Source organism: Procambarus clarkii, chromosome 11 (assembly GCF_040958095.1).
Source record: "Procambarus clarkii isolate CNS0578487 chromosome 11, FALCON_Pclarkii_2.0, whole genome shotgun sequence".
Taxonomy (NCBI): Eukaryota; Metazoa; Arthropoda; class Malacostraca; order Decapoda; family Cambaridae; genus Procambarus; species Procambarus clarkii.
The window spans coordinates 22,691,005-22,716,755 of NC_091160.1; the positions used below are offsets into that span (position 1 = coordinate 22,691,005).

Sequence of the window (25,751 nt, forward strand, 5' to 3'; positions counted from 1 at the left end):
ATTGTTAATTGCTGTCATGTTTACGTGTATGTATAATCCTTGTTGTCGGGGACAGGAAGCTTATAGACTTGTGCTTGTGTCAAAGTTGAACTTATATCCTTTCTTATGGTGCAATCTTATTTACCTCTTTACTATCAGGATAACAGAGGCATCGAGTGTGAAAATATGACTCGAGAACGTAGACCACTGTACTACAAGACCCCAAGCAATTCATGATTGTCAAATAGTTGTCAAATAAAAACAAATTTCCATGACAAGAGAAAACTAAAATGCTATAGTGCACAGGAATGCTATGGTTGTAGGCAGACAGACGCACATGTGCAGCAGGTGTGTGTGTGTGTGTGTGTGTGTGTGTGTGTGAGCGCGCGCGCGTGTGTTTGTCTGTGTGTGTGTGTGTGTTAGCTTGTGTTGACAAGACACTATTGAACAAGGGGACAGAAAGACAGTAAGAAGGGCTCAAACCCACACTGTAACAAGGTCAAACAGAGCCCGGGAGGCAGCATGGTTGGAACACTCTTGCAAGGGACTTACGCGCTCTCTCTCTCATCCAATTATGCCCCCTGGAAGCCTTATTTATAAAAGAATAAACACCTTAAACACACAATATAAAGACTTCGCTTCCCTGACAACATCCAGACCCTCAGAGCCCGCCACTCAGACCCTCAGAGCCCGCCACTCAGACCCTCAGAGCTCGCCACTCAGACCCTTAGAGCTCCCCACTCAGACCCTCAGAGCTCACCACTCAGACCCTCAGAGCTCACCACTCAGACCCTCAGAGCTCGCCACTCAGACCCTCAGAGCTCGCCACTCAGACCCTCAGAGCTCGCCACTCAGACCCTTAGAGCTCGCCACTCAGACCTCCCCACTCAGGCCCTCAGAGCTCACTACTCAGACCCTCAGAGCTCGCCACTCAGACCTTCAGAGCTCACCACTCAGACCCTCAGAGCTCACCACTCAGACCCTCAGAGCTCACCACTCAGACCCTCAGAGCTCACCACTCAAACCCTCAAAGCTCACCACTCAGACCCTCAGAGCTCACCACTCAAACCTTCAAAGCTCACCACTCAGAGCCTCTGAGCTCACCACTCAGACCCTCAGAGCTCACCACTCAGACCCTCAGAGCTCACCACTCAGAGCCTCAGAGCTCACCACTCAGACCCTCAGAGCTCACCACACATCACTGGATAACGACGGCATCTCTTCCCAAGATCTCCCGGCCTGCCCTCCGAGACCACCAGTCTTACCCAACGCCTTAAGACCAGACCCTCAGACCGTTGGATCATCAGACCGTTGGATCATCAACGACACCAACACTAAGATCAACAACGCCATCAACACTCACCTAATTGTGCTTGCGGGGGTTGAGCTTTGGCTCTTTGGTCCCGCCTCTCAACTGTCAATCAACTGGTGTACAGATTCCTGACCCTACTGGGCTCTATCATATCTGCATTTAAAACTGCGTATGGAGTCAGCCTCCACCACATCGCTGCCTAATGCTGGGTTTCTGGGGCTTGACTCAGATATTCAATTATTTGATTATTGTATTTAAAAAAAGGACCACCCACTTTTGAGAAAAGAGGGAAAATGAATAATAGTGATCATTAGAATGACACTAGAGAACCAGTGTCTATGGAAACTAATTAAATGAATAATCACTTGAAAATAATGAATAGACTGTATTATTAATTAATTAAAGTCAAAGCCTCAAATATCAACATTAGGAGGGTATTTCTAGAAGTTCAAATATATCTAGGAACCAGTGTGGTTCGTCACTAGTTCATTGTTGAGTTAATAACATAGTAAATCTAAACTACAATAGATTCAAAGATATGATAACTCAAATCGTGAATATTAAAGATTATGAATTACTGAACAACAGTCAAAGCAAAACACATTAATTACCAAATCATCATTTCTGGCAATAATTTATTCAATGTAAAGATCCTATATGAATTATATAGAAATCAGTAATAATATTAGATAAATTTGTACAAAAAAATGTCTTAGCTGTAAGACGATTTCTGTAACGCCATTTCGTCATTCGTCCTCGTGGTCACAGGATCCCAATAGAGAAAGAACCAGAGGTGAATATCACGAATGATGAGAAACAACTTGTCGACTCCTCGTATATACGCTGAAATCAGATAAATTTAAGTAGCATTTGATTAAGCTACGATTTATTTCAAATATTCATGAAAACGGAGAAATTGTTGAAATTCAACTAACGTTGTGTATTAGGTATCCTTGCTGTATAACGACAGACTACTCACAAATATACAATCTAGGATGATGCATCAAACGAGAATGGTATACTTAACATGAGCGTATCAAATACTGAGGTCTGCCGAAACCGCATCAGCCAGTCCCAGGCGTCCACTGCTGTGAAAGTGTAATTACGGGTCCTGGCTTCAATTGTTGACGCGTTATTAACTGGCCGGGCACTATAGAACACGTGGATAAGTAATTGTTAACTGTTAACCGGGTATCAACGTAATTCTTGTCGATAAAAACTCCCCAGTCACTACCACGTGTCTCGCCACTCTTCACACCAGGGATGCCTTGTGTCCAATGGTGTATCCGCCTTCCCTCAACCCGTCTCTTGCATTCACCACAGAAATTATTAATCACGAATAATTCTTTTCCGCTCAATTATGGATGTAATACGTTAATGAGAACTGGGTTGCAATTAAAGGGACTTAAATATTATCATATTCTCGTTTAATGGTGTTAAGCGAGAAATGAAGAAGATTTTATTCTCTCCATGGCATTCGCACGTAACAGATAAAACTGCTACTTGATAATAATTTCAGTTAATAACTCTCGGTTTTGGATTATTGGGAGTTATATTATCCGTAGGTAATTATTACATGGAATACTGATAATTTTAGAGAACCACATTCAATTCTCTAACACATTGGTAATAAACGTGTCTAACTAGACATATTCTGACGCAATGTTGCTACTCGATTTCATGAGAATTCTAGCACTAATACGCAGATGAAATGGTTTAATTTATGTTGACACTACCGTTAGTGAGATTAATAACTACTGTAGTTAGTATATAATGATGATGATGTATTATAATACAATAGTAGTTTATTAGTGTTGGAAATTTCCAACATAACTCCGGGGGGAGAAAACTCGGGTCGCAGTGCATTGTTGAGTACTGACGTACCTATCCCGAAGTTAGTATTAAGGTTAGTATGTTAGTACGTTAGTACACACATAACGGATGTCCCGTAATTGTCAAGGACATACAAGAATTTAAGTCTTGTAAAGGAACTCATGTTAAATGAAAACATGGAATTGTGAATCATCTAAAGTTAATGACTATTAAAGCCTACAATGTACTCTGTGACTGGTGTCGCTATGACATGTAACGTTTATGTTACTAAGTCTTAAAGTTTCGCAAACTCATAGATGCTCTAGATGAAATAATGTTATAGTTGATAGCCTACACAAACAAATTAAGAATTAAATCATACAATTTAAAGTAACTGAGAATCCACTGTGAGGTGAATGTCTTGGGTCATTGTGACTTGTAACTGATTTGTTACTTGACAACACAACACAGCATCATCATGATTACTCAAATTGGATGGGAAATTATTTGCTCTTAGTCAGAGCTATAATAGACTTGTAGTTTCCGTTTGCATTGTTGAGCAGCTGCTCTAGTGGGGCGGGTGCTCGGTGGATCAGAATTGTTGTCCTCGGAAACTGTTGGTGAAGCTGGTTCTGATAAACACTCTCGTTCTGCTAATTCGAGAGGTACCAACTTCTCTAATGTTTTTAGGGTAGTAGTGCCTCGGCACAAAACCCGTACTACTCTCAGGATGCCTTGGTGATCTGGGTGAATAGCAACAATTTTGCCTATAGGCCATTCTGACCTTGGTCCATCACTGTCAACCAATACTAGGTCTCCTGGTTTGAGTTGAACTTTATTATAGGGGCTTGAAGCTCCATAATGGTACTCTCGTAGAGCTGTGAGGTACTCTCGAGTCCACACCTCATTCCACCTTTCAATTTCTCTCGAGAGATGTTGGTAACTTTCTACTAAGTCACTCCTGGTTACATGGGAAGGGTCGACGGGGTCCTCTTCTGCCAAAGGTATCAGAGGGCTCAGCAGGCCTCCATGTATTAAATGTGAGGGACTCAGAGGCTCTCTCTGTGAGAAATCATCTGATAGGTAAGTTAATGGGCGATTGTTGACTCGCGCCTCAATTTCCACGACAAGTATTTGGAGTTCGGAGTAACTAATTTTCTGTCGATGCAAGGTCTTCCTTAAACATTTCTTGACAGTCCCTATCATACGTTCGTAGAACTCACATTGCCAGGGGGCTCTGGAAGCAAAACATTTTCAGTGGACAGACTGCACTTCTGGATGATTCCATATCTCTTGTAGGCAGGCTTCTCCTGCCACAAAATTTGAACCATTATCAAATATTATTAGTTTGGGACAGGATCTGCGAGCTGCAAATCTACGAAAAGCTTGGATGAAGGCTTTGGCACTCATGTCAGAAGTCACTTCTAGATGTACGCCTCGTGTGGTAGCACACGTGAAGAGGCAAATATAAGCTTTCACTGGTATCTTATCTGGATTGCCAGTGAGAAGCAAGGCTCCTGTGTAATCGACACCAGTGGTCTCAAAGGGACAAAGATGAACTACTCTCTCCTTAGGGAGTGGTGGAGGTCCTGGGTAAGGACACACTCGAGCGTCGTATCTTTTGCAGATCACACAGAACATAATGATTGATTTGACAGTTTGACGACCCTTGTCTGAGATCGGTGAGAGTGTCTAACACTCCACCATGCAAAGTACCATATTGATGGTGATGTAAAACTAGAAGTTTTGTAATAATGTGGTAACGTGGTAGAAGGATCGGATTCTTTGTATCCAAACCAATTTTTGCATGAAGCAAACGTCCTCCACACCTTAGTATATTATGAGTGTTGGCATCATACCAGACACCTAGAGACTTGGTTAATTTATCTGGAAGATTTTCATATTCACTTCCATATGTCTCTTGCTGTGCACGTTTGATCCAGTAGAGGATAGGATTGGGAAACTTATGTCTGATTCCTATCTTAGGAAGAAAGTCAAACACATGTGCTGTCACTCTCAATAACTTACTCAAGTTAGAATAATTGTGAGGATTAATAGCTGAGATGCGGTGAGATTTTGGTTCTTTCATGGGAGTAGTGATACTGGTCACTATGACTTGTGGCTTCTGTTTGGGCCACTGACCACTAACAAGCCATGAAGGTCCATTGAACCACATCGAAGACTTGATTAGTTGTTTTAATGTTAACCCTCGAGATAAGTAATCTGCAGGATTGTCTTTAGTGGGGACATGTCTGAATTTATATCCAGCAGATAATTCATGAATTTCCCTAACGCGATTACTAACGTAGGGAGTTTTACTGTTGTTATTTCTTACTCATTGTAAGACTGCCTCATTGTCTGACCACACTACGATTTCGCCAAAGTGAATATTATTGAGTGTCTTGGTCAGGCAATGAACCAATCTCACTCCCACCAGTAATGCAGTTAACTACATGTGAGGTAAAGATCTCTTCTTGATTGAAACAACTCTTGCTTTAGATGTGAGTAAAATTGATTGTGCACTATTGACTAAGTAGGCTGCAGCGCCATACGCTTTGTCAGAGGCATCGCAAAAAACGTGCAAATTTGTGGGTAAGTTTTGTCCTGAAGCATTACGAGGAAATTTCAAAACACCTAATTGATTGATATCCGTTGTATCTTCCATTTATCTTGCAACTCAATTGGTAACGGATCATCCCATCCCATATGTTTCTGCCAGCATTCCTGCATTAGGAGTTTGCCCCTTATTAATATAGGACTAAGTAAGCCTAAAGGGTCAATTGGTTGACTGACATATGAGAGTAATTTTCTCATGGTAAGGGATGAATTATTGGTTTGTACTGACTTGACATTCATCTCTTCAGTACTTGTGTTGCATTCCACACCCAGAACCTTTAATTGATTAGGCACCTGATAACCCGGAAATTCTTTCTCGATTATCTGGTTTAATGATTTATTGTTTGAGGCCCATGATTGTAGTGGCATATTGGCTCCTAATAACTCACGGTTAACCTCATGGTAAATTTCTACCAATTTGGATTTGTCATTTGTAGTTCCCTGGAAATTATCGACATACAAGTTGTCACTGATCTCGGTTTTATAAGGGCTATTTGACTTCCTTAAATGTGTATCTAATGTGGCTTGAAGTAGAAATGGGGAGGAAGTCGCTCTGAATAGCACAGAGGCAAACCGGTAGGTTATGACGTCACTCTTAGGATCCAGTGGGTCCTTAATCCAGCAAAATTTGGTGTAGTTACGATCCTCTTCTTGCAAGCCTACTCTAAGGAAAGCTTTACTGATATCAGCAGTATAAGCGAAAATACCAGTGCGGAATCGTAATAGTACATCATGTAGCCTTTGTGTTAGGCTAGGTCCCGTTTGGAGACATTCATTCAAGGACACGCTGTTTGCCTTCATTTTGGCACTACAGTTGAAGACAATACGTATTGGCGTTGTCAATGAATCTTTCACCACAGCGTGATGGGGTAAATAGTGACCTATTTTTTGGTCATCATTATCAACAACTTCGATAAATTTACTATTGAGTTGTTGTTGAATTAATTGATGATACATGTTCAATTTGTCTGGCTGTTTCTTCAGTCGTATTAATTGAGAGGCTGCCATGAAATAATTAACTGGAAGTTGTGGATGATTTAACTTCCAGGGCAGTCTCACCCAGAATTGTTTATCCTTATAGACAACTGTATCCAGATATTGCTGGTAAGTCAACATATCATCAGGGCTTGGTTGTTCAGGGACAATACCTAAAGTGTCTAAATCCCACAGACGATGTACAGGTGGATCAGACTCATTATCTTCAGATATTTCTCTGAAATGTAGGAGTGACTGTTCCAAGCCTAGTCACGCCACTATTGTATTGTTAGATTGTTGGTTGGTTGACGCTGGATTTTGTTGGAAAAGCATCGGTCCAGTAAGCAACTTGCCTCCAGCAGATGACAACAAATTCATTCCATGTTGTCTGGTGCATCCAGTTATAAATTTATAATAATGGTCAGCGCCTATAAGTATTCCAACATCAGTGAGGCAGTCAGAATTTATTTTGTAGTCTGCTAGCCTCATGCGGTTTCGTTTAAGATATCTCGCAGTGCGAGCTAGTCCTGTGACCTGCAGGTCTGAAGGAAGTTTATCTACTACTACTGCTTGTATTGGACTAGTGGAAGATCCAAGTCTCACTAACACCTTGACTACTTGGTATTCACGAGGTCCACTATTAGTCAAGAACCCAGAAATATTCAGTCTCACACTTTTGGCAGGTTTTAATTTTAACTGCTCGACTAATTGTTGTGTAATGAAGGTTTTTTGTGATCCTTGATCAAAGAGACCTCTAGTGTTAACTCTAGACTTCCTGTCAAATAGTTTAAGTTGAGCCGTAGGCAGAGTGATATTATTGCCTGACTCAGTAGCAAGTACATTTATTTCTTGATGTACCTTGCAATATTGTACTGTGGTAGAATTCATAGAATTCTCCCCCAGGTGTCATAGATTGTGTAGAAGTTTTTCTACATAAGGCATAATGATGTACACCTTTGTTGCATCTACTGCATAACCGTAGTTGCACTACACATTTACTGGGATCATGAGAACCCATGCACTTGGTGCATCTGTGTAATTCCTGTAGCCGTTTAATCCTGGTATTAAAGTTAGGATAAACAGTGCATTTGTAGTTCTTGTTCACAGAACAGACACTTTCTCTCTCTGGCTGAGTTTGTCCTTTTAGTGGACATATCCGTTGTATCGTCAGAGGGAGATACAGAATAAATACCTACACTACCACTCCTTTTTTCCAGTGGATGGAGTAGTCTTAGGTATGAAATTATTGGATTTATTCAAAGTCGATTTGGGTTTGACTGAGTTGTCAGTGTTAGGTGGTTTAGATTCAGGTTTAATCTTATTATGAGTCTTCAACCTGTTAACCGTTATTCTCAGTCCCTCGAATATTTGCTCGAGAGTGAGAAACTCGGTTTTATAGTGTGAGCAGATTTCTGCTAAGATATTTCGAGGCAATTTCCTCTGCAAAAGTAACTTGATTGACCATTCTGAGGCTGGTACATCACCTTTAGTACCTAAGGCCTTCACTAGAGACTCTAATTCTAGCCTGAAGCTTTGAAGTGAGTCTGGTCTGTTACTTGCTGCATTCAGATCTAGCAACTGGTAATAAAGGTTAGCTATACTCAACTCCTTGTTGCAATAGTTCAACTTTAGCAGTTTTATAGCTTCCTCATAATTACTCTCAGTGAGAGCTAGGTTATTTATGACCTTCTTAGCCTCCCCTTTGAGAAGACTAATCAGGTATGAAAATTTAGAAATCCTGTCAAGAGAAGATTTCTTATGTATATGAACTTCAAATGAAGTCCAAAAGGTGTCCCAATTTTCTTCATCCAGCCCTGCAAATGTAGGTAAGTCTAAAGTAGGTAGACGAACCTCAGGTAATTGATTCCTGGATTGAGACATAGTATTATTTGCATTAGATTTAGATTGTGTTACTATATTGGATAGTATGTCAAGTTTATCTTGAGTCTCATCTTCATACTGAGAAATATCTGCTATAATTTGATCTATTTCCTCAGGATCAGTTTCAGTGGCATTCAGTAGGTTGAGATAAGACTGGCTTGTAGATCTAACTTTATCAAATTTTAGATCAGCCACTCTCAATGATGTTTCTAGTCGATAGTAATCAATGGGAGTTGCTTTAGACAAGGTATCAGACTTATTAATTAGTCTAGTTAAATGACCTTTGAGGCCAATATAGGTTCTCCTTAATTGTTCAGGAGAAGCCATGGTGGCTTTAAGTCCAAATTTCATAGAACTTGAATAAGTATTACTAATGAAGCTTAGGCACTTGCTCATTAGTTGACAAGTAATATTGAGTATACCCTAAATTAATCTGGCTAAATTACACTCTACCTCACTCGAGGTTAAATGTACCTTCCTAACAATAAGTAGCTAAGGATTTTGAGCAGTGCTTGAATTTCACCATTAACTTTCTTCCGGCTAGCTCATCTCTATCACCATTAGATGCAATGGTGATCATTCTGCAGCACTCAAAATGCATACACACAAATAATGAGTACACAAATAATTAATATGGATATACTCTAATCAGAGTTACAATAAAGTTTGAATCCCACCCTTGATAGGGTCAGCATAAGAATGTATAATGTATGCACTACTAACTAGTTCAAAACTAGTTGTAAGAATTTCTACCTAAGAAACTACAAATTTATTTAGTCTGCATTTGTGCCAAATTCACACAATCACAGCCTAAATTCCTACCTAATAAAGGTTGGCATAGAATAATTTGTGGTGCAATAATGTGAATATATAGTTGTGCTGTGTTTTTGTTTTTTTTAGATTTTATAGTTTATATAAAGGTGCACTTGCACACACAGGTGAAAATACAATTATGTACAATTAATTTGGCTTGCCAGCCACAGCCCTTTATGGTGATTGATTGTGTTGATCAATTTATCAACTACATGTGACCTAGACTCACCTGACAGGTGTACACCATCTCTTGCCAGGTTTTGCCTGTATGGTCTGGCTGTAAATTGAATGTAAGTGGCATCCAATTGTACTCTCTTCCTCAGCCTATAGTTTATATATTTGGCAGCTCTTTGGTAATATTCTGGACTCACTCCCCAACGATTATTATTGCTCAGTTGGCGAGGTTCCACTAATGTGAACACTACTGAACTGCTAACAAGTTTAAATGAGGAAATTATTGTTTTAAGGTGATTAATTACCTCAGCTGGGTGTCGAGTAGGATGGATGTCATTACCACCTAAATAAATATTAGTTAGATGGTGAGGCCACTCTAACGCAGGTGTTAATGTGGAATTATTATAGAAGTTATGAGCTGTTGCTCCTGGTGACCTGAAGATTCTTACCTCAGTATGAGGTATAGGTCTGAGTGTTGTGGGCAATTGACTGTGTCCCACGAGTGCTACTTTATACATGAGGTATAAGCAGCAAATAAATTGGTGTGAATTAACCTAACCTATGTGGTACACTGCCGGTAGCCACAATTAATAAAATGTGGTTAGTCTAGACTACTTCACACTGTGATTAGTTATGACTAATTAGTAATGTTAATTGGTATGTATCCGGTTCGAAGGACCATAATGCTGGGTTACTGGGGCTTGACTCAGATATTCAATTATTTGATTATTGTATTTAAATATATCGAAGGACCACCCACTTTTGAGAAAAGAGGGAAAACGAATAATAGTGATCATTAGAATGACACTAGAGAACCAGGGTCTATGGAAACTAATTAAATGAAAAATCACTTGAAAATAATGAATAGACTGTATTATTAATTAATGTCAAAGCCTCAAATATCAACATTAGGAGGGTATTTCTAGAAGTTCAAATATATCTAGGAACCAGTGTGGTTTGTCACTAGTTCATTGTTGAGTTAATAACATAGTAAATCTAAACTACAATAGATTCAAAGATATGATAACTCAAATTATGAATATTAAAGATTATGAATTACTGAGCAACAGTCAAAGCAAAACACATTAATTACCAAATCATCATTTCTGGCAATAATTTATTCAATGTAAAGATCCTATATGAATTATATAGAAATCAGTAATAATATTAGATAAATTTGTATGAAAAAAATGTCTTAGCTGTAAGACGATTTCTGTAACGCCATTTCGTCATTCGTCCTCGTGGTCACAGGTTCCTAATAAAGAAAGAACCCGAGGTGAATATCACGAATGATGAGAAATAACTTGTAGACTCCTCGTATACACGCTGAAATCAGAGAAATTTAAGTAGCATTTGATTAGACTACGATTTATTTCAAATATTCATGAAAACGGAGAAATTGTTGAAATTCAACTAACTTTGTGTATTAGGTATCCTTGCTGTATAACGACAGACTACTCACAAATATGCAATCTAGGATGATGCATCAAACGAGAATGGTATACTTAACATGAGCGTATCAAATACTGAGGTCTGCCGAAACCGCGTCAGCCAGTCCCAGGCGTCCACTGCTGTGTAAGTGTAATTACGGGTCGTGGCTTCAATTGTTGACGCATTACTAACTGGCCGGGCACTATAGAACACTTGGATAAGTAATTGTTAACTGTTAACGGGGTATCAACGTAATTCTTGTCGTTAAAAACTCCCCAGTCACTACCATGTGTCTCGCCACTCTTCACGCCAGGGATGCCTTGTGTCCAATGGCGTCTCCGCCTTCCCTCAACCCGTCCCTCGCATTCACCACAGAAATTATTAATCACGAATAATTCTTTTCCGCACAATTAGGATGTAATACATTAACGGAGAAGATTTTATTCTCTCCATGGCATTCGCACGTAACAGATAAAACTGCTACTTGATAATAATTTCAGTTAATAACTCTCGGTTTTGGATTATTGGGAGATATATTATCCGTAGGTAAATATTACATGGAATACTGATAATTTTAGAAAACCACATTCAATTCTCTAACACATTGGTAATAAACGTGTCTAACTAGACATTATCTGACGCAATGTTGCTACTCGATTTCATGAAAATTCTAGCACTAATACGCAGATGAAATGGTTTAATTTATGTTGACACTACCGTTAGTGAGATTAATAACTACTGTAGTTAGTATATAATGATGATGATGTATTATAATACAATAGTAGTTTATTAGTGTTGGAAATTTCCAACACCTAATGCATTCCATTTAATAACTACTCTGAGGGAAGTAACTACTACCCTCTAGTAGTATTAACTACTAGTATAAACTAACTAGTATTAACTGCTACTCCATTTATTAACTACACTGTATGATCATGAATGCCACCAACACTGAAAGATCTACAACGCCTAGCTCAACAACGCAATTGCAATCAAGCCTGAATGGTTCCCAGAAATATATGCAACTGAAAACTCCACATCCCAGACCTTGTTTACATTTGTATTACTCACGTGGCTCCCCAAAATGACGTGATTTGATAAAATAACTATGCACAAGAGTACCATCAGAGTGCAGTCAGGATGATGGGCAAATAGCCTCGGTTACCATCATCTTTTGTATGGTCATGATGGTCGAGTGGTTAAGGTCTCCTGTGCACCAGTTACATAGTGCTCCTGGCAGTATGGGTTTTAGTCACTTCTGGGGTGTGGAATTTTCAGTTGCATATATGCCTGGAGACCATTCAGGCATGTTTGTATATATATATATATATATATATATATATATATATATATATATATATATATATATATATATATATATATATATATATATATATATTAGTATATTTTGGTAGCAGTCTTTCCTGTAGACATATATTATTAAATATGACCGAAAAAGTAAGATTAATAATTTTAACACAAATTTTCTCAATCTTTCGTACATTTCTTTTCACTGTTGGAGGTAATTCAAAAATCAATTCTCCAAAATTCATTTTTATTTCTAGTCTGACGCGACACTTGAGAGCGTTTCGTAAAACTTATTACATTTTCAAAGACTTTAGTTAACACATACACAACTGAATAGAACTTACACATCTCCGATTTTGTTTATATCTACATTTGAGTGAGGTGGATGGGGTGAGGTGGTATTTAATAAGGTATTAATTTCATCAACACAAGCTAGAACATAAAACAATGGGTATTGAATAGAAGTGATTGTAGAAAGCCTATTGGTCCATATTTCTTGATGCTTCTATATTGGAGCGGAGTCTTGAGGTGGGTAGAATATAGTTGTGCATTAATTGGCTGTTGATTGCAGGTGTTGACTTCTTGATGTGTAATGCCTCGCAAACGTCAAGCCGCCTGCTATCGCTGTATCTATCGATGATTTCTGTGTTGTTTACTAGGATTTCTCTGGCGATGGTTTGGTTGTGGGAAGAGATTATATGTTCCTTAATGGAGCCCTGTTGCTTATACATCGCTAAACGCCTAGAAAGAGATGTTGTTGTCTTGCCTATATACTGGTTTTTTTGGAGCTTACAGTCCCCAAGAGGGCATTTGAAGGCATAGACGACGTTAGTCTCTTTTAAAGCGTTCTGTTTTTTGTCTGGAGAGTTTCTCATGAGTAGGCTGGCCGTTTTTCTGGTTTTATAGTAAATCGTCAGTTGTATCCTCTGATTTTTGTCTGTAGGGATAACGTTTCTATTAACAATATCTTTCAGGACCCTTTCCTCCGTTTTATGAGCTGTGGAAAAGAAGTTCCTGTAAAATAGTCTAATAGGGGGTATAGGTGTTGTGTTGGTTGTCTCTTCAGAGGTTGCATGGCGTTTCACTTTTCTTCTTATGATGTTTTCGACGAAACCATTGGAGAAGCTGTTGTTGACTAGGACCTGCCTTACCCTACAGAGTTCTTCGTCGACTTGCTTCCATTCTGAGCTGTGGCTGAGAGCACGGTCGACATATGCGTTAACAACACTCCTTTTGTACCTATCTGGGCAGTCGCTTTTGGCATTTAGGCACATTCCTATGTTCGTTTCCTTAGTGTAGACTGCAGTGTGGAAACCTCCGCTCTTTTCCATGACTGTTACATCTAGAAAGGGCAGCTTCCCATCCTTTTCCATCTCATAAGTGAAACGCAGCACGGAACTCCGCTCAAGTTGAAGGAGTTGAAGGAGGCATTTGAGCGGAGTTCCGTGCTGCGTTTCACTTATGAGATGGAAAAGGATGGGAAGCTGCCCTTTCTAGATGTAACAGTCATGGAAAAGAGCAGAGGTTTCCACACTTCAGTCTACACTAAGGAAACGAACATTTGCCTTCAAATGCCCTCTTGGGGACTGTAAGCTCCAAAAAACCCAGTATATAGGCAAGACAACAACATCTCTTTCTAGGCGTTTAACGATGCATAAGCAACAGGGGCTCCATTAAGGAACATATAATCTCTTCCCACAACCAAACCATCGCCAGAGAAATCCTAGTAAACAACACAGAAATCATCGATAGATACAGCGATAGCAGGCGGCTTGACGTCTGCGAGGCAAGATTGTTGCTTCTACGACGTTGCTGAATATTTTTTTACTTCAAGACGCGTGCCGTTGCTAAGCTTCGGCAGGTTGATATTTCGTAACATGATAATTGGCTCGCCGATTTTTAATTGCAGTTCGTGCGGTGGTGGTATCCCTCGCAGATTGTGTGAATTAAAAAAATCAGTTGGATAATTAACTGCTTCATCTGCTTCCACCAGTGTCGCCGGACTTGTATGTGACTGCCACGTTTCCATTCCCAATTTCCAGAAATTGATGTGAGAATATCTCGGCTGATGGATTGTTTGGCAGGTGGACACGCATATTTGTAGTTAATTGTAACAACTGTACGTGGCGCCACAAAGTTTTTATTTTTATTTTTATAAAAGAAATATACAAAGTATAGCACAAGACAAGAACATAATAACAAGAACATAACAATAAGAACATAATTATAAACACAGGCACAAAAGGAAACAATACATCACGAGATGTGGGACATTTGGGGCTTGACTCTATTTATTTAATTATTAAAGTAATGAAATCAATTATGAAGGACCACCCGCTTTTATAGTAAAGAGGGAAACTAATAAAATGTGATCATTTGAAATTCCTAGAGGAACCAGTAACTATGGATAAATACTAGAAAATATAATCACTTGAATAATTAATGGGCTGTATATATAATTTAATTGAATCAAAGCCTCAAACACCTACATTGGGGGGTTATTGCTAGAACTTCATATATGTCTAGGAACTAGTGTGGTTCGTACACCAGTTCATTATGTAATAACCTAATCCTATGACCAATTAGAGAATCAATAGAGAATTTGTCACCAATAAGAACATAGATTATGAATATCAGAAATTAATGATTATAATAAACACGTGTTAAATCCAATGCACAGTGATCAATAGTAATAATTCAATACAGATAATTTGAATAATGGAATACGGAAAAGGGTCTTAGCTTGAAGACGTTTTCCAAGACATCAGTCATGAATCATCCTCGGAATCTCCGGAATTCATCATGGAACACTGGGAGATGAATAACACGGGAAAGTAGCAGCTCGGGGAATTCTTCACACGCAAGATGTGTTTTATTTATGTCGCTCGGCGTGACGACAAGCTACCCTGCTGTAAACTATCTCTGATGATGCATCAAAAGGGAATAAGTGTACTTAGCTAATAGGGCACTGTATAAGTTGAAGCTTGCCGAAGCTCGCGTCCCTGGCTTTAGAGTCGCAATGGCGAACACGTGGCGGCTAGCTTGGCCTAGATGTCGACGCACTTCTCTGGCCGGTCACTATTGATTACACGGAACAAATTGACAAGTTCCGGGCTGAATGTCAAGTTAATTCTTGTTGACGATTCACCACAATGTATCCTATGACACTGACACCAAACAAGTTGCTCAATTCCGCAACTAGTCTTCACACCGCACTTTGGCGACTTTCCTCTCTCACCGACGCCTCCACACGCTCTCTCGGTAATATGGCGTCTCCCTCCCGCTCCGCGTCCCCGCATTCGCCACACAAATTATTTACTACGAATAATAGTATTTCTCGCAGTTGCGGCTAAAATGCTGGGATAATGATGGGTTTATAATTCTAGGGAGTTAAATATTATTATTTGCTCGTTTTACGATGTCAACGAGCAATGGAGAATGATATTAATTCTCTCCACGGCATTCACGTGTGACGTTAAATTTATTACCAGATAACAGTTGTAACTAGAAACGCTTAATTTGGCATTATTTGGGAGTCAGGTTATTGGTAAATAATTATCACACAGAACACTGTTGTTTTTAGAGAATCAAACTCAATTCTCTGACACACTGGATATAAATGTGTTTATTATGGTAGAATCTGACGCAATACTGGTGTTTGGTTACGTAAGAATTCTAGCTTTATTGTACAGATACAATTATTAGTTCATGTGAACCCTACTGTTGGTTAATTTTAGTTACTACAGCAATTAGTAGATTTTAGTAATAATTAATAATAATACAACTGTATTGTATTAGTGTTGGAAATTTCCAACATAACTCCGGGGGGAGATTTATCGGGTCGCAGTGTAATGTGGAGTGCTGACATACCCATCCCGAAGTTGGTATTAATATTAGTATGTTAGTATGTTAGTACACACATAACGAATGTTCTGTATTTGTCAAGGACATACAAGAAACTTAGGTCTTGCAGATTTCATGTAAAATGGAACATGTTATTATGAATTACCTAAAGCTAATAACTAAGAAAGCTTACAATAAACTCTTTGACTGGTGTCACAATGACCTGGAATGTTTATGTTACTAAGTCTCAAAGTCTGTAAACTCTCAGATACTCTAGACAAATAATGTTATTTATAGCCTATACAACAATTAAGAATTTAAATCACACAATTCAAATAACTGAGAATCTACTGTGATGAGAATGTCCTGGGTCATAGTGACTTGTAATGATTTGTTACTTGACATCACTCCACAGTATCATCATGGTTACTTAAATTGGATGTAAATGGATTTGCTCTTAGTCAGATCTGTAATAGGCTTGCAGTTTCCGCTTGCATTGTTGAGCAGCAGCTCTAGTGGGGCGGTTGCTCGGTGGATCAGAATTACTGTCCTCGGAAACTACTGGGGAAGCTGGTTCTGGCAGACACTCTCGTTCTGCTAATTCGAGAGGTACCAACTTCTCTAAAGTTTTTAGGGTAGTGTTGCCTCGGCATAAAACTTTCACTACTCTCAGGATACCTTGATGATCTGGATGAATGGCAACAATTTTGCCTATGGGCCACTCTGACCTTGGTCCATCACTGTCGACTAATAGTAGGTCCCCCTGGTTTATGTTATACTTTATTATAAGGACTCGAAGCTCCGTAGTGGTACTCTCGTAGAGCTGTGAGGTACTCTCGAGTCCGCACCTCATTCCACCTTTCAATGACTCTTGAGAGATGTTGGTAACTTTCTACCAAGTCACTTCTGGTTACATGTGAAGGGTCGACGGGGTCCTCTTCTGCTAAAGGTATGAGAGGACTCAGCATGCCTCCATGTATCAAGTGTGAGGGACTCAGAGGTTCTCTCTGTGAGAAATCATCGGACAGGTATGTTAATGGGCGGTTATTGACTCGCGCCTCGATTTCCACAACAATTGTTTGGAGTTCGGAGTAACTGATTTTTTGTCTATGTAAGGTTTTTCTTAAACACTTCTTGACAGTGCCTATCATTCGCTCGTAGAACCCACCTTGCCAAGGGGCTCTTGGTGCTATAAATTTCCAGTGACATTGTCGTCTCTGCAGGACTGACTGTACTTCTGGATGATTCCAGACTTCTCGCAGACAGGCTTCTCCTGCCACAGAATTGGAACCATTGTCCGATATCATGAGTTTGGGACAAGATCTGCGAGCTGCAAATCTGCGGAAGGCTTGGATGAAGGCTTCAGCACTCATATCTGAAGTCACTTCTAAATGTACGCCTCTGGTAGTAGCACACGTAAAGAGGCAAATGTAAGCTTTCACTGGTATCTTATCTGGGTTGCCAGTGAGAAGCAAGGCTCCTGTGTAATCTACACCAATGGTTTCAAAAGGACGAAGATGAACCACTCTTCAGGGAGTGGTGGAGGTCCTGGGTAAGGACATACTCTAGCATCGTATCTTTTGCAGATTACACAGAATTTAATAATTGACTTGACTGTCTGACGACCTTGAGGAAGCCAGTATTTCTGTCTAAGGTCGGTGAGAGTATCTAACACTCCACCATGTAAAGTACCATATTGATGGTGATGTAAAACTAGAAGTTTGGTGATGATGTGGTGACGTGGTAGAAGAATTGGATTCTTTGTGTCCAGATCAATTTTTGCATGAAGCAAACGTCCTCCACTCCTTAATATATTATGAGTGTTGGCATCATACCAGATACCTAGAGACTTAGTTAATTTATCTGGAAGATTTTCATATTCGCTTCCATATGTCTCTTGTTGTGCACGTTTGATCCAGTAGAGGATAGGATTGGGAAACTTATGTCGAATTCCTATCTTAGCAAGAAAGTCAAACACATGTGCGGTCACTCTTAATAACTTACTTAAGTTAGAATAATTGTGAGGATCAATGGCTAAGATTCGTTGAGGTTCTGGTTCTTTCATGGGAGTGGTGATATTGGTCACTATGACTTGTGGCTTTTGTTTGGGCCACTGACCACCAACAAGCCACGAAGGTCCATTGAACCACAGCGAAGACTTGATAAGTTGTTTTAGTGTTAACCCTCGAGATAAATAATCTGCAGGATTGTCCTTGGTAGGAACATGTCTGAATTTATATCCAGCAGATAACTCATGAATTTCCCTAACACGATTACTGACGTAGGGAGTCTTATTGTTGTTGTTTCATACCCATTGTAAGACTGCCTCATTGTCTGACCACACGACAATCTCACCAAAGTGGATATTATTGAGTGTCTTAGTCAAGCAATGAGCCAATCTTACTCCCACCAGCAATGCAGTCAACTCCATTTGAGGTAAAGATCTCTTCTTAATGGGAGCAACTCTTGCTTTCGATGTGAGCAAAATGGATTGTGCACTATTAACTAAGTAGGCTACAGCGCCATACGCTTTGCCAGAGGCATCGCAGAAAACGTGCAAATTTGTGGGCAAGTTTGGTCCTGAAGCATTACGAGGAAATTTCAAAACACCTAACTGATTAAAATCCGTTGAGAGTATCTGCCATTTAGCTTGTAACTCACTTGGTACCGGTTCATCCCATCCCATATGTTTCTGCCAGCACTCCTGCATTAGGAGTTTGCCCCGAATTAATATAGGACTAAGTAAGCCTAAAGGGTCAAATGGTTGACTGACAAACGAGAGCAATATTCTCATGGTAAGGGATGAATTATCGGTTTGTACTCACTTGACATTCATCTCGTCAGTACTTGTGTTCCATTCCACACCTAGAACCTTTAATTGATTGGGTACCTGATAACCTGGAAATTCTTTCTCAATTACCTGGTTTAGTGATTCATTATTTGAGGCCCATGACTGTAGTGGCATACTGGCTCCTAATAGCTCACGGTTAGCCTCATGGTAGATTTCTACCAAATTGGTTTGATCATTAGTAGTTCCCTGGAAATTGTCGACATACAAGTTGTCACTAATGTCTGCCTTATAAGGGCTATTTGACTTCCTCAAATGTGTGTCTAATGTTGCTTGCAATAGAAATGGGGAAGACGTCGCTCCGAATAATACTGAGGCAAAACGATATGTGATGGTATCACTGTTAGGATCCAGTGGGTCCGTAATCCAGAGAAACTTAGTGTAGTTACGATCCTCCTCCTGCAAAAGTAACTTGATTGACCATTCTGAATCTGGTATATCAACTTTAGTACCTAAGGCCTTTACTAGAGACTCTACTTCTAGTCTGAAGCTTTGAAGTGACTCTGGTCTGCTATTTGGTGCATTCAGATCTAGAAATTGGTAATAAAGGTTAGCTATACTCAACTCTTTGTTGCAATAGTTCAACTTCAACAGTTTTATAGCTTCCTCATAATTACTCTCAGTGAGAGTTAGGTTATGTATGACCTTTTTAGCCTCTCCTTTGAGAAGACTAAGCAGGTATGAGAATTTAGAAACCTTGTCAAGAGACGATTTCTTATGTATATGAACTTCAAATGAAGTCCAAAAGTTGTCCCAATTTTCTGTATCTAATCCTGTAAATGTAGGTAAGTCTAAAGTAGGTAAACGATCCTCAGGTAGTTGGTTACTGAATTAAGACATAGTATTATTTGTATTGGATTTAGATTGTTTTGCTAGATTAGATAGCATGTAAAGTTTATCTTGAGTTTCCTCTTCATACTGGGAGATATCGTCTACAATTTGACTTACTTCATCAGGATCAGTTTCTATGGCATTCAGTAGAGTAATATAAGACTGACCTGTAGACCTAACTTGATCAAATTTCAGATCAGCTACTCTTACTGATGTCTCTAAGTGATAAGAGTCAATGGGAGTTTCTTTAGATAAGCCCTCAGACTTGTTAATTAGTCTGGTTAAATGACCTTTAAGGCCAATATAGGTCCTCCTTAATTGCTCAGGAGTAGCCATGTTGGGCTTGGGTCCAAACTTCATGGGATTAGAATAAGTATTACTAATGAAGCTTGGGTACTTGTTCATTAGTTGACAAGTAACATTAAATGTAGCCTAATTTAATGTGGCTAATTTATACTCTACCTCACTTGAGGTTAAATGTACCTACCTAACAACAAGTAGCTAGATATTTTGTGCATTGTCTGAACTTCACCATTAACTTTCGTCCGGTTAACTCTTCTATATCACCATTAGATGTAATGGTGATCATCCAGCAATACACAAAATAGATACACACAAAATAATGAGTACAAGATGAAATATTATAGAGACACTCCAATCAGAGTTATCTCAAAGTTTAATCCCACCCTTAATAGGGTCAGCACAAATGGTATAATACATACACTACTGACTAGCTTAAGTCTAGTCGTGATAATTCCTACCTAAGAAACTACAAATTTATTTAGTCTGGGCTTCTGCCAAATTCAGCACAATCTCAGCCTAAATTCTACCTAATAAGATTGGTAAAGATTATTGTGGTGCAGTAAGGTGAATATAAGTGTGCTGTATTTTTGTTTTTTTTTGGATTTTATTGTTTATAAGTGTGCACACACAAGTGAAAATAATTATGTACAGTTAAGTTTGGCTTGCCAGCCACAGCCGTTTGTGATAATTGATTGTGTTGATCAATTTGTCAACCACATGCAACCTAGACTCACCTGACAGGTGTACACCATCTCTGGTCAGGTTATGTCTATAAGGTCTGGCTGTAAATTGGATATAAGTGGCATCCAATCTCACTCGTTTTTTCAGCCTGAAATTTATGTACTTAGCAGCTCTTTGGTAGTATTCTGGTGTTACTCCCCAACGATTATCTTGACTTGGCTGGCGATGTTCCACTAACGTGAATACTACCGAATTACTGATGAGCTTGAAAGAAGAAATTATGGCTTTAAGGTGCTTGATCACCTCAGCTGGATGACGAGTAGGATGGATGTCATTACCACCTAAGTATATAATGGTTAGATGGTGAGGCCACTCTAACGCAGGTGTTAGTGTGGAATTGTTATAAAAGTTATGAGCTGTTGCTCCTGGTGACCTAAAGATTCTTACTTCAGTATGAGGTATAGGTCTAAGTGTTGTGGGTAATTGACTGTGTCCCACGAGTGCTACCTTATACATGAGGTGAAAGTAGCAATGAATTGGTGTGACTTAGACTAACTTATGTGTTACGCTGTTGGTAGACACAATTAATTAAAATGGTTAGTCTAGACTACATCACACAAGGATTAGGTATTACTAATTAGTATTTATAATTATAATTTATGTTTATCCGGTTCGAAAGACCATAATGTGGGACATTTGGGGCTTGACTCTATTTATTTAATTATTAATGTAATGAAATCAATTACGAAGGACCACCCGCCTTTATAGTAAAGAGGGAAACTAATAAAATGTGATCATTTGAAATTCCTAGTGGAACCAGTAACTATGGATAAATACTAGAAAATATAATCACTTGAATAATTAATGGGCTGTATATATAATTTAATTGAATCAAAGCCTCAAACACCTACATTGGGGGGTTATTGCTAGAACTTCATATATGTCTAGGAACTAGTGTGGTTCGTACACCAGTTCATTATGTAATAACCTAATCCTATGACCAATTAGAGAATCAATAGAGAATTTGTCACCAATAAGAACATAGATTATGAATATCAGAAATTAATGATTATAATAAACACGTGTTAAATCCAGTGCACAGTGATCAATAGTAATAATTCAATACAGATAATTTGAATAATGGAATACGGAAAAGGGTCTTAGCTTGAAGACGTTTTCCAAGACATCAGTCATGAATCATCCTCGGAATCTCCGGAATTCATCATGGAACACTGGGAGATGAATAACACGGGAAAGTAGCAGCTCGGGGAATTCTTCACACGCAAGATGTGTTTTATTTATGTCGCTCGGCGTGACGACAAGCTATCCTGCTGTAAACTATCTCTAATGATGCATCAAAAGGGAATAAGTGTACTTAGCTAATAGGGCACTGTATAAGTTGAAGCTTGCCGAAGCTCGCGTCCCAGGCTCTAGCGTCACAATGGCGAACACGTGGCGGCTAGCTAGGCCTAGATGTCGACGCGCTTCTCTGGCCGGTCACGATGGATTACATGGAACAAATTGACAAGTTCCGGGCTGAATGTCAAGTTAATTCTTGTTGACGATTCACCACAATGTATCCTATGACACTGACACCAAACAAGTTGCTCAATTCCGCAACTAGTCTTCACACCGCACTTTGGCGACTTTCCTCTCTCACCGACGCCTCCACACGTTCTCTCGGTAATATGGCGTCTCCCTCCCGCTCCGCGTCCTCGCATTCGCCACACAAATTATTTACTACGAATAATATTATTTCTCGCAGTTGCGGCTAAAATGCTGGGATAATGACAGGTTTATAATTCTAGGGAGTTAATATTTGCTCGTTTTACGATGTCAACGAGCAATGGAGAATGATATTAATTCTCACCACGGCATTCACGTATGACGTTAAATTTATTACCAGATAAAAGTTGTAACTAGAAACGCTTAATTTGGCATTATTTGGGAGTCAGGTTATCGGTAAATAATTATCACACAGAACACTGTTGTTTTTAGAGAATCAAACTCAATTCTCTGACACACTGGATATAAATGTGTTTATTATGGTAGAATCTGACGCAATACTGGTGTCTGGTTACGTAAGAATTCTAGCTTTATTGTACAGATAGAATTATTAGTTCATGTGAACTCTACTGTTGGTTAATTTTAGTTACTACAGCAATTAGTAGATTTTAGTAATAATTAATAATAATACAACTGTATTGTATTAGTGTTGGAAATTTCCAACATGAGAACCTAGAAATTTCAGGTACATGAGTCTGAATACAAAGTTAAACATAAAAATGGACACACAACAAACACACGTACATGTACATAGAAAGACACAAAAACGTACACAGAATAAACCAATACACACACAGACACAAGATGCACACAATCACATAAATAACACAAAGCAGAAGCACACTGTACACAAACTATATAAGTAACATAAAACATATTACGGCCAAGGCCCAGGTACATCTACATGACAACCCCAAGAAAGAACCAGGGGCGAACAGCAAAACACCAAGACACACACACACCAGGAATAACATCACTGTAGCAACAAAATTAGCAACAAAACAGCTGCACTAACCCACACAGGGAAGAAGCAACAGCCCACACAGGAGCCAGCAAAGAAGCATACCCACACACACACACACCCACACAATAAACCAAACACACAACCATAGCAGCAACCACTCACACACCCAGCCCCCCTCCCCCGAGGAGGCCAACCGGAGGGCCGGGGACCTAAGATGAAAACGAAGAAGATCAACCCCCCAACCCACAACCAACAACCAAGAACCCAACCCACGACCACTCATCCAAAAGCAACCCCACGCACATATCCACCCGTGAACCAACCACAAAACTCGCTCGGAAACGCACGCTGCACCCACCACCACGTGAACCGCAAACGGCCTCTCAAAAACCCTAAAAGCCTAGCAACCCCATAACCCTCCCTCCGACCCACCCAAACACAATACACAATGTCAGCATCGAGAAGACATAGGGTATTGTGCACCTGGCATGACCCACGCGGAAAAGACAAAAACAAAAACCTCAAAAAGCCATCTCGACACCCCGGCCCACAAACCCCAACCAACACGTCCCGAAACCAATCAAGCAACCCCTCAACCGCTCACAAAAGTAAAAGACATGCAACTGTGTCTCAGGGAGGCCACAGTGCACACACGCATCAGAGGCACGCAAACCCAGCATGCACAACCGCGCATTCGTCGCCAACGACAAATGCAAGAACCGAAACAACAATTCCCGCTGTTGCAGAGCCAGAAACCGAGCCCCCAGCGCCGCCCACACATCCCCCCCCAATCCCAACATGGGAACAAACCCTCCACCCGCGGCGGAACCCGACGAAATAAAACCCTATACACTGCCTTAACTGAGAAGGACAAGAAACCCAGACAATGGCAGACCTGAAGAATGGCCACCACCCAAGAGTAAACAGGAGGGGTGCAGACTGCTGCCTCCCGACAAACACCAAAATTCACCACAAAACTAAACCGAACAGAGCAATAATAAATACCTAAAGCATTGAGCTCCCCACCCAACTCGAACCTCTGACACAATGAGACCCAGAACAGCGCCCGAGCCCTAGTAAACATATCAGGAATGCCCACCCCACCCTCCCGCACAGCCAACACCAATGTCGATTGGTGAACCGTGTGGTAACATCCACAACACACATAACGATATTCCTGGCGTTCCAACCCGAAAGCCAGCTTGTGATCCACGGGGTAGCACCGAGCCACGAACCAGACCCGCGACAAAACATTGCAATTAACAAGCAGCGCCCGCTGATAAATCGTCAACGAGCGCACAGCTAACAACCCAATTGCAACACCGACACTACGGGAAACCGCACCCCAATCGCAAGCCAAACACTGCTCATAGGAAGCGAAACAGGTAAGCACCAAAACCTGCAGAGAAGTAACAACCGGAAACCACGACCCCACCCACACACGGCGAGAGGACCACCCACCAAGACCCAGAAGACCGGACTTCTCACTGTTAACCCGGGCCCCAGTGGCCAACTCAAACTTCTCAACCACGACCTGGACAGCCCCAACCGACCCCTCCATGGCCACGAACAGGACGGTATCATCCGCATAGCCGCAGATGGGCAACCGAAGACCCGACGGCAGCCGGGTGGGGACGATCAACAGACACACCTTGGTCGCCCGAAAAAAAGGCTCCTGAAAGACGATATACAGGAGCATAGAAAGCGGACAACCCTGCGCACCGTGTGACGCACAGGGAAAGAATCACTCAAAAACCCATTTATGCAAACTCGACTACAACATTGAGCATACAACATGCGCACCCAACGAACAAACAAGGGCGGAAACCCCAGCCTCCCCAGCACACGAAACACAAAATCGAGCGACACACGGTCGAAAGTTTTCGACTAATTCAGACAAAGCATCGCCGCCGACGAGCGTGAGCCGGACACGTACATGAGCACATCACGAAACAATGCATTGCATTGCAACAAAGACCGACCCGGAACACCATAAAACTACTCCACAGAGACAATAGATGCCACAACACTGCGACACTGAACAGCCAAGACCTTAGACAGGATCTTGTAGTCTACATTTAACAAAGTAATGGGCCGCCAGTTCGAGAAGAACCGCAAATCGCCCGGCTTTGGGAGAAGCCGCACAATCCCAACACACTGAGATACAGGTAGAACGCACCCCCGAAGACAAAACCGGACCACCTCCAGAAGAACATCCCCCAACACATCCCAAAAGGTGACATAGAACTCAACAGGAAGACCATCCGAACCCGGCACCTTCCTGGAACGAAATGTCTGCACCACCGCAAACAGCTCCGCCAAGGAAACCTCCTTCACCAGCCCAGCACACTCCGCAACCGACAACCCAGGAACGCACCGACCCAAGAAATCCTCTGCAAGCGCGGCGTCCCCAG

The 25,751-nt window shown here is 40.5% G+C and overlaps 1 protein-coding gene across 1 annotated transcript; it reads left to right on the top strand.

The window, feature by feature from the left end:
* The first annotated feature begins 553 nt into the window (after positions 1-553).
* LOC138363589 (uncharacterized) lies at positions 554-25,066 on the top strand. The gene is made up of 2 exons (XM_069322949.1): positions 554-1,348; positions 24,743-25,066. The coding sequence occupies exons 1-2, from the start codon at positions 554-556 to the stop codon at positions 25,064-25,066; spliced, it is 1,119 nt and encodes a 372-aa protein (XP_069179050.1).
* The last annotated feature ends 685 nt before the right edge of the window (positions 25,067-25,751 follow it).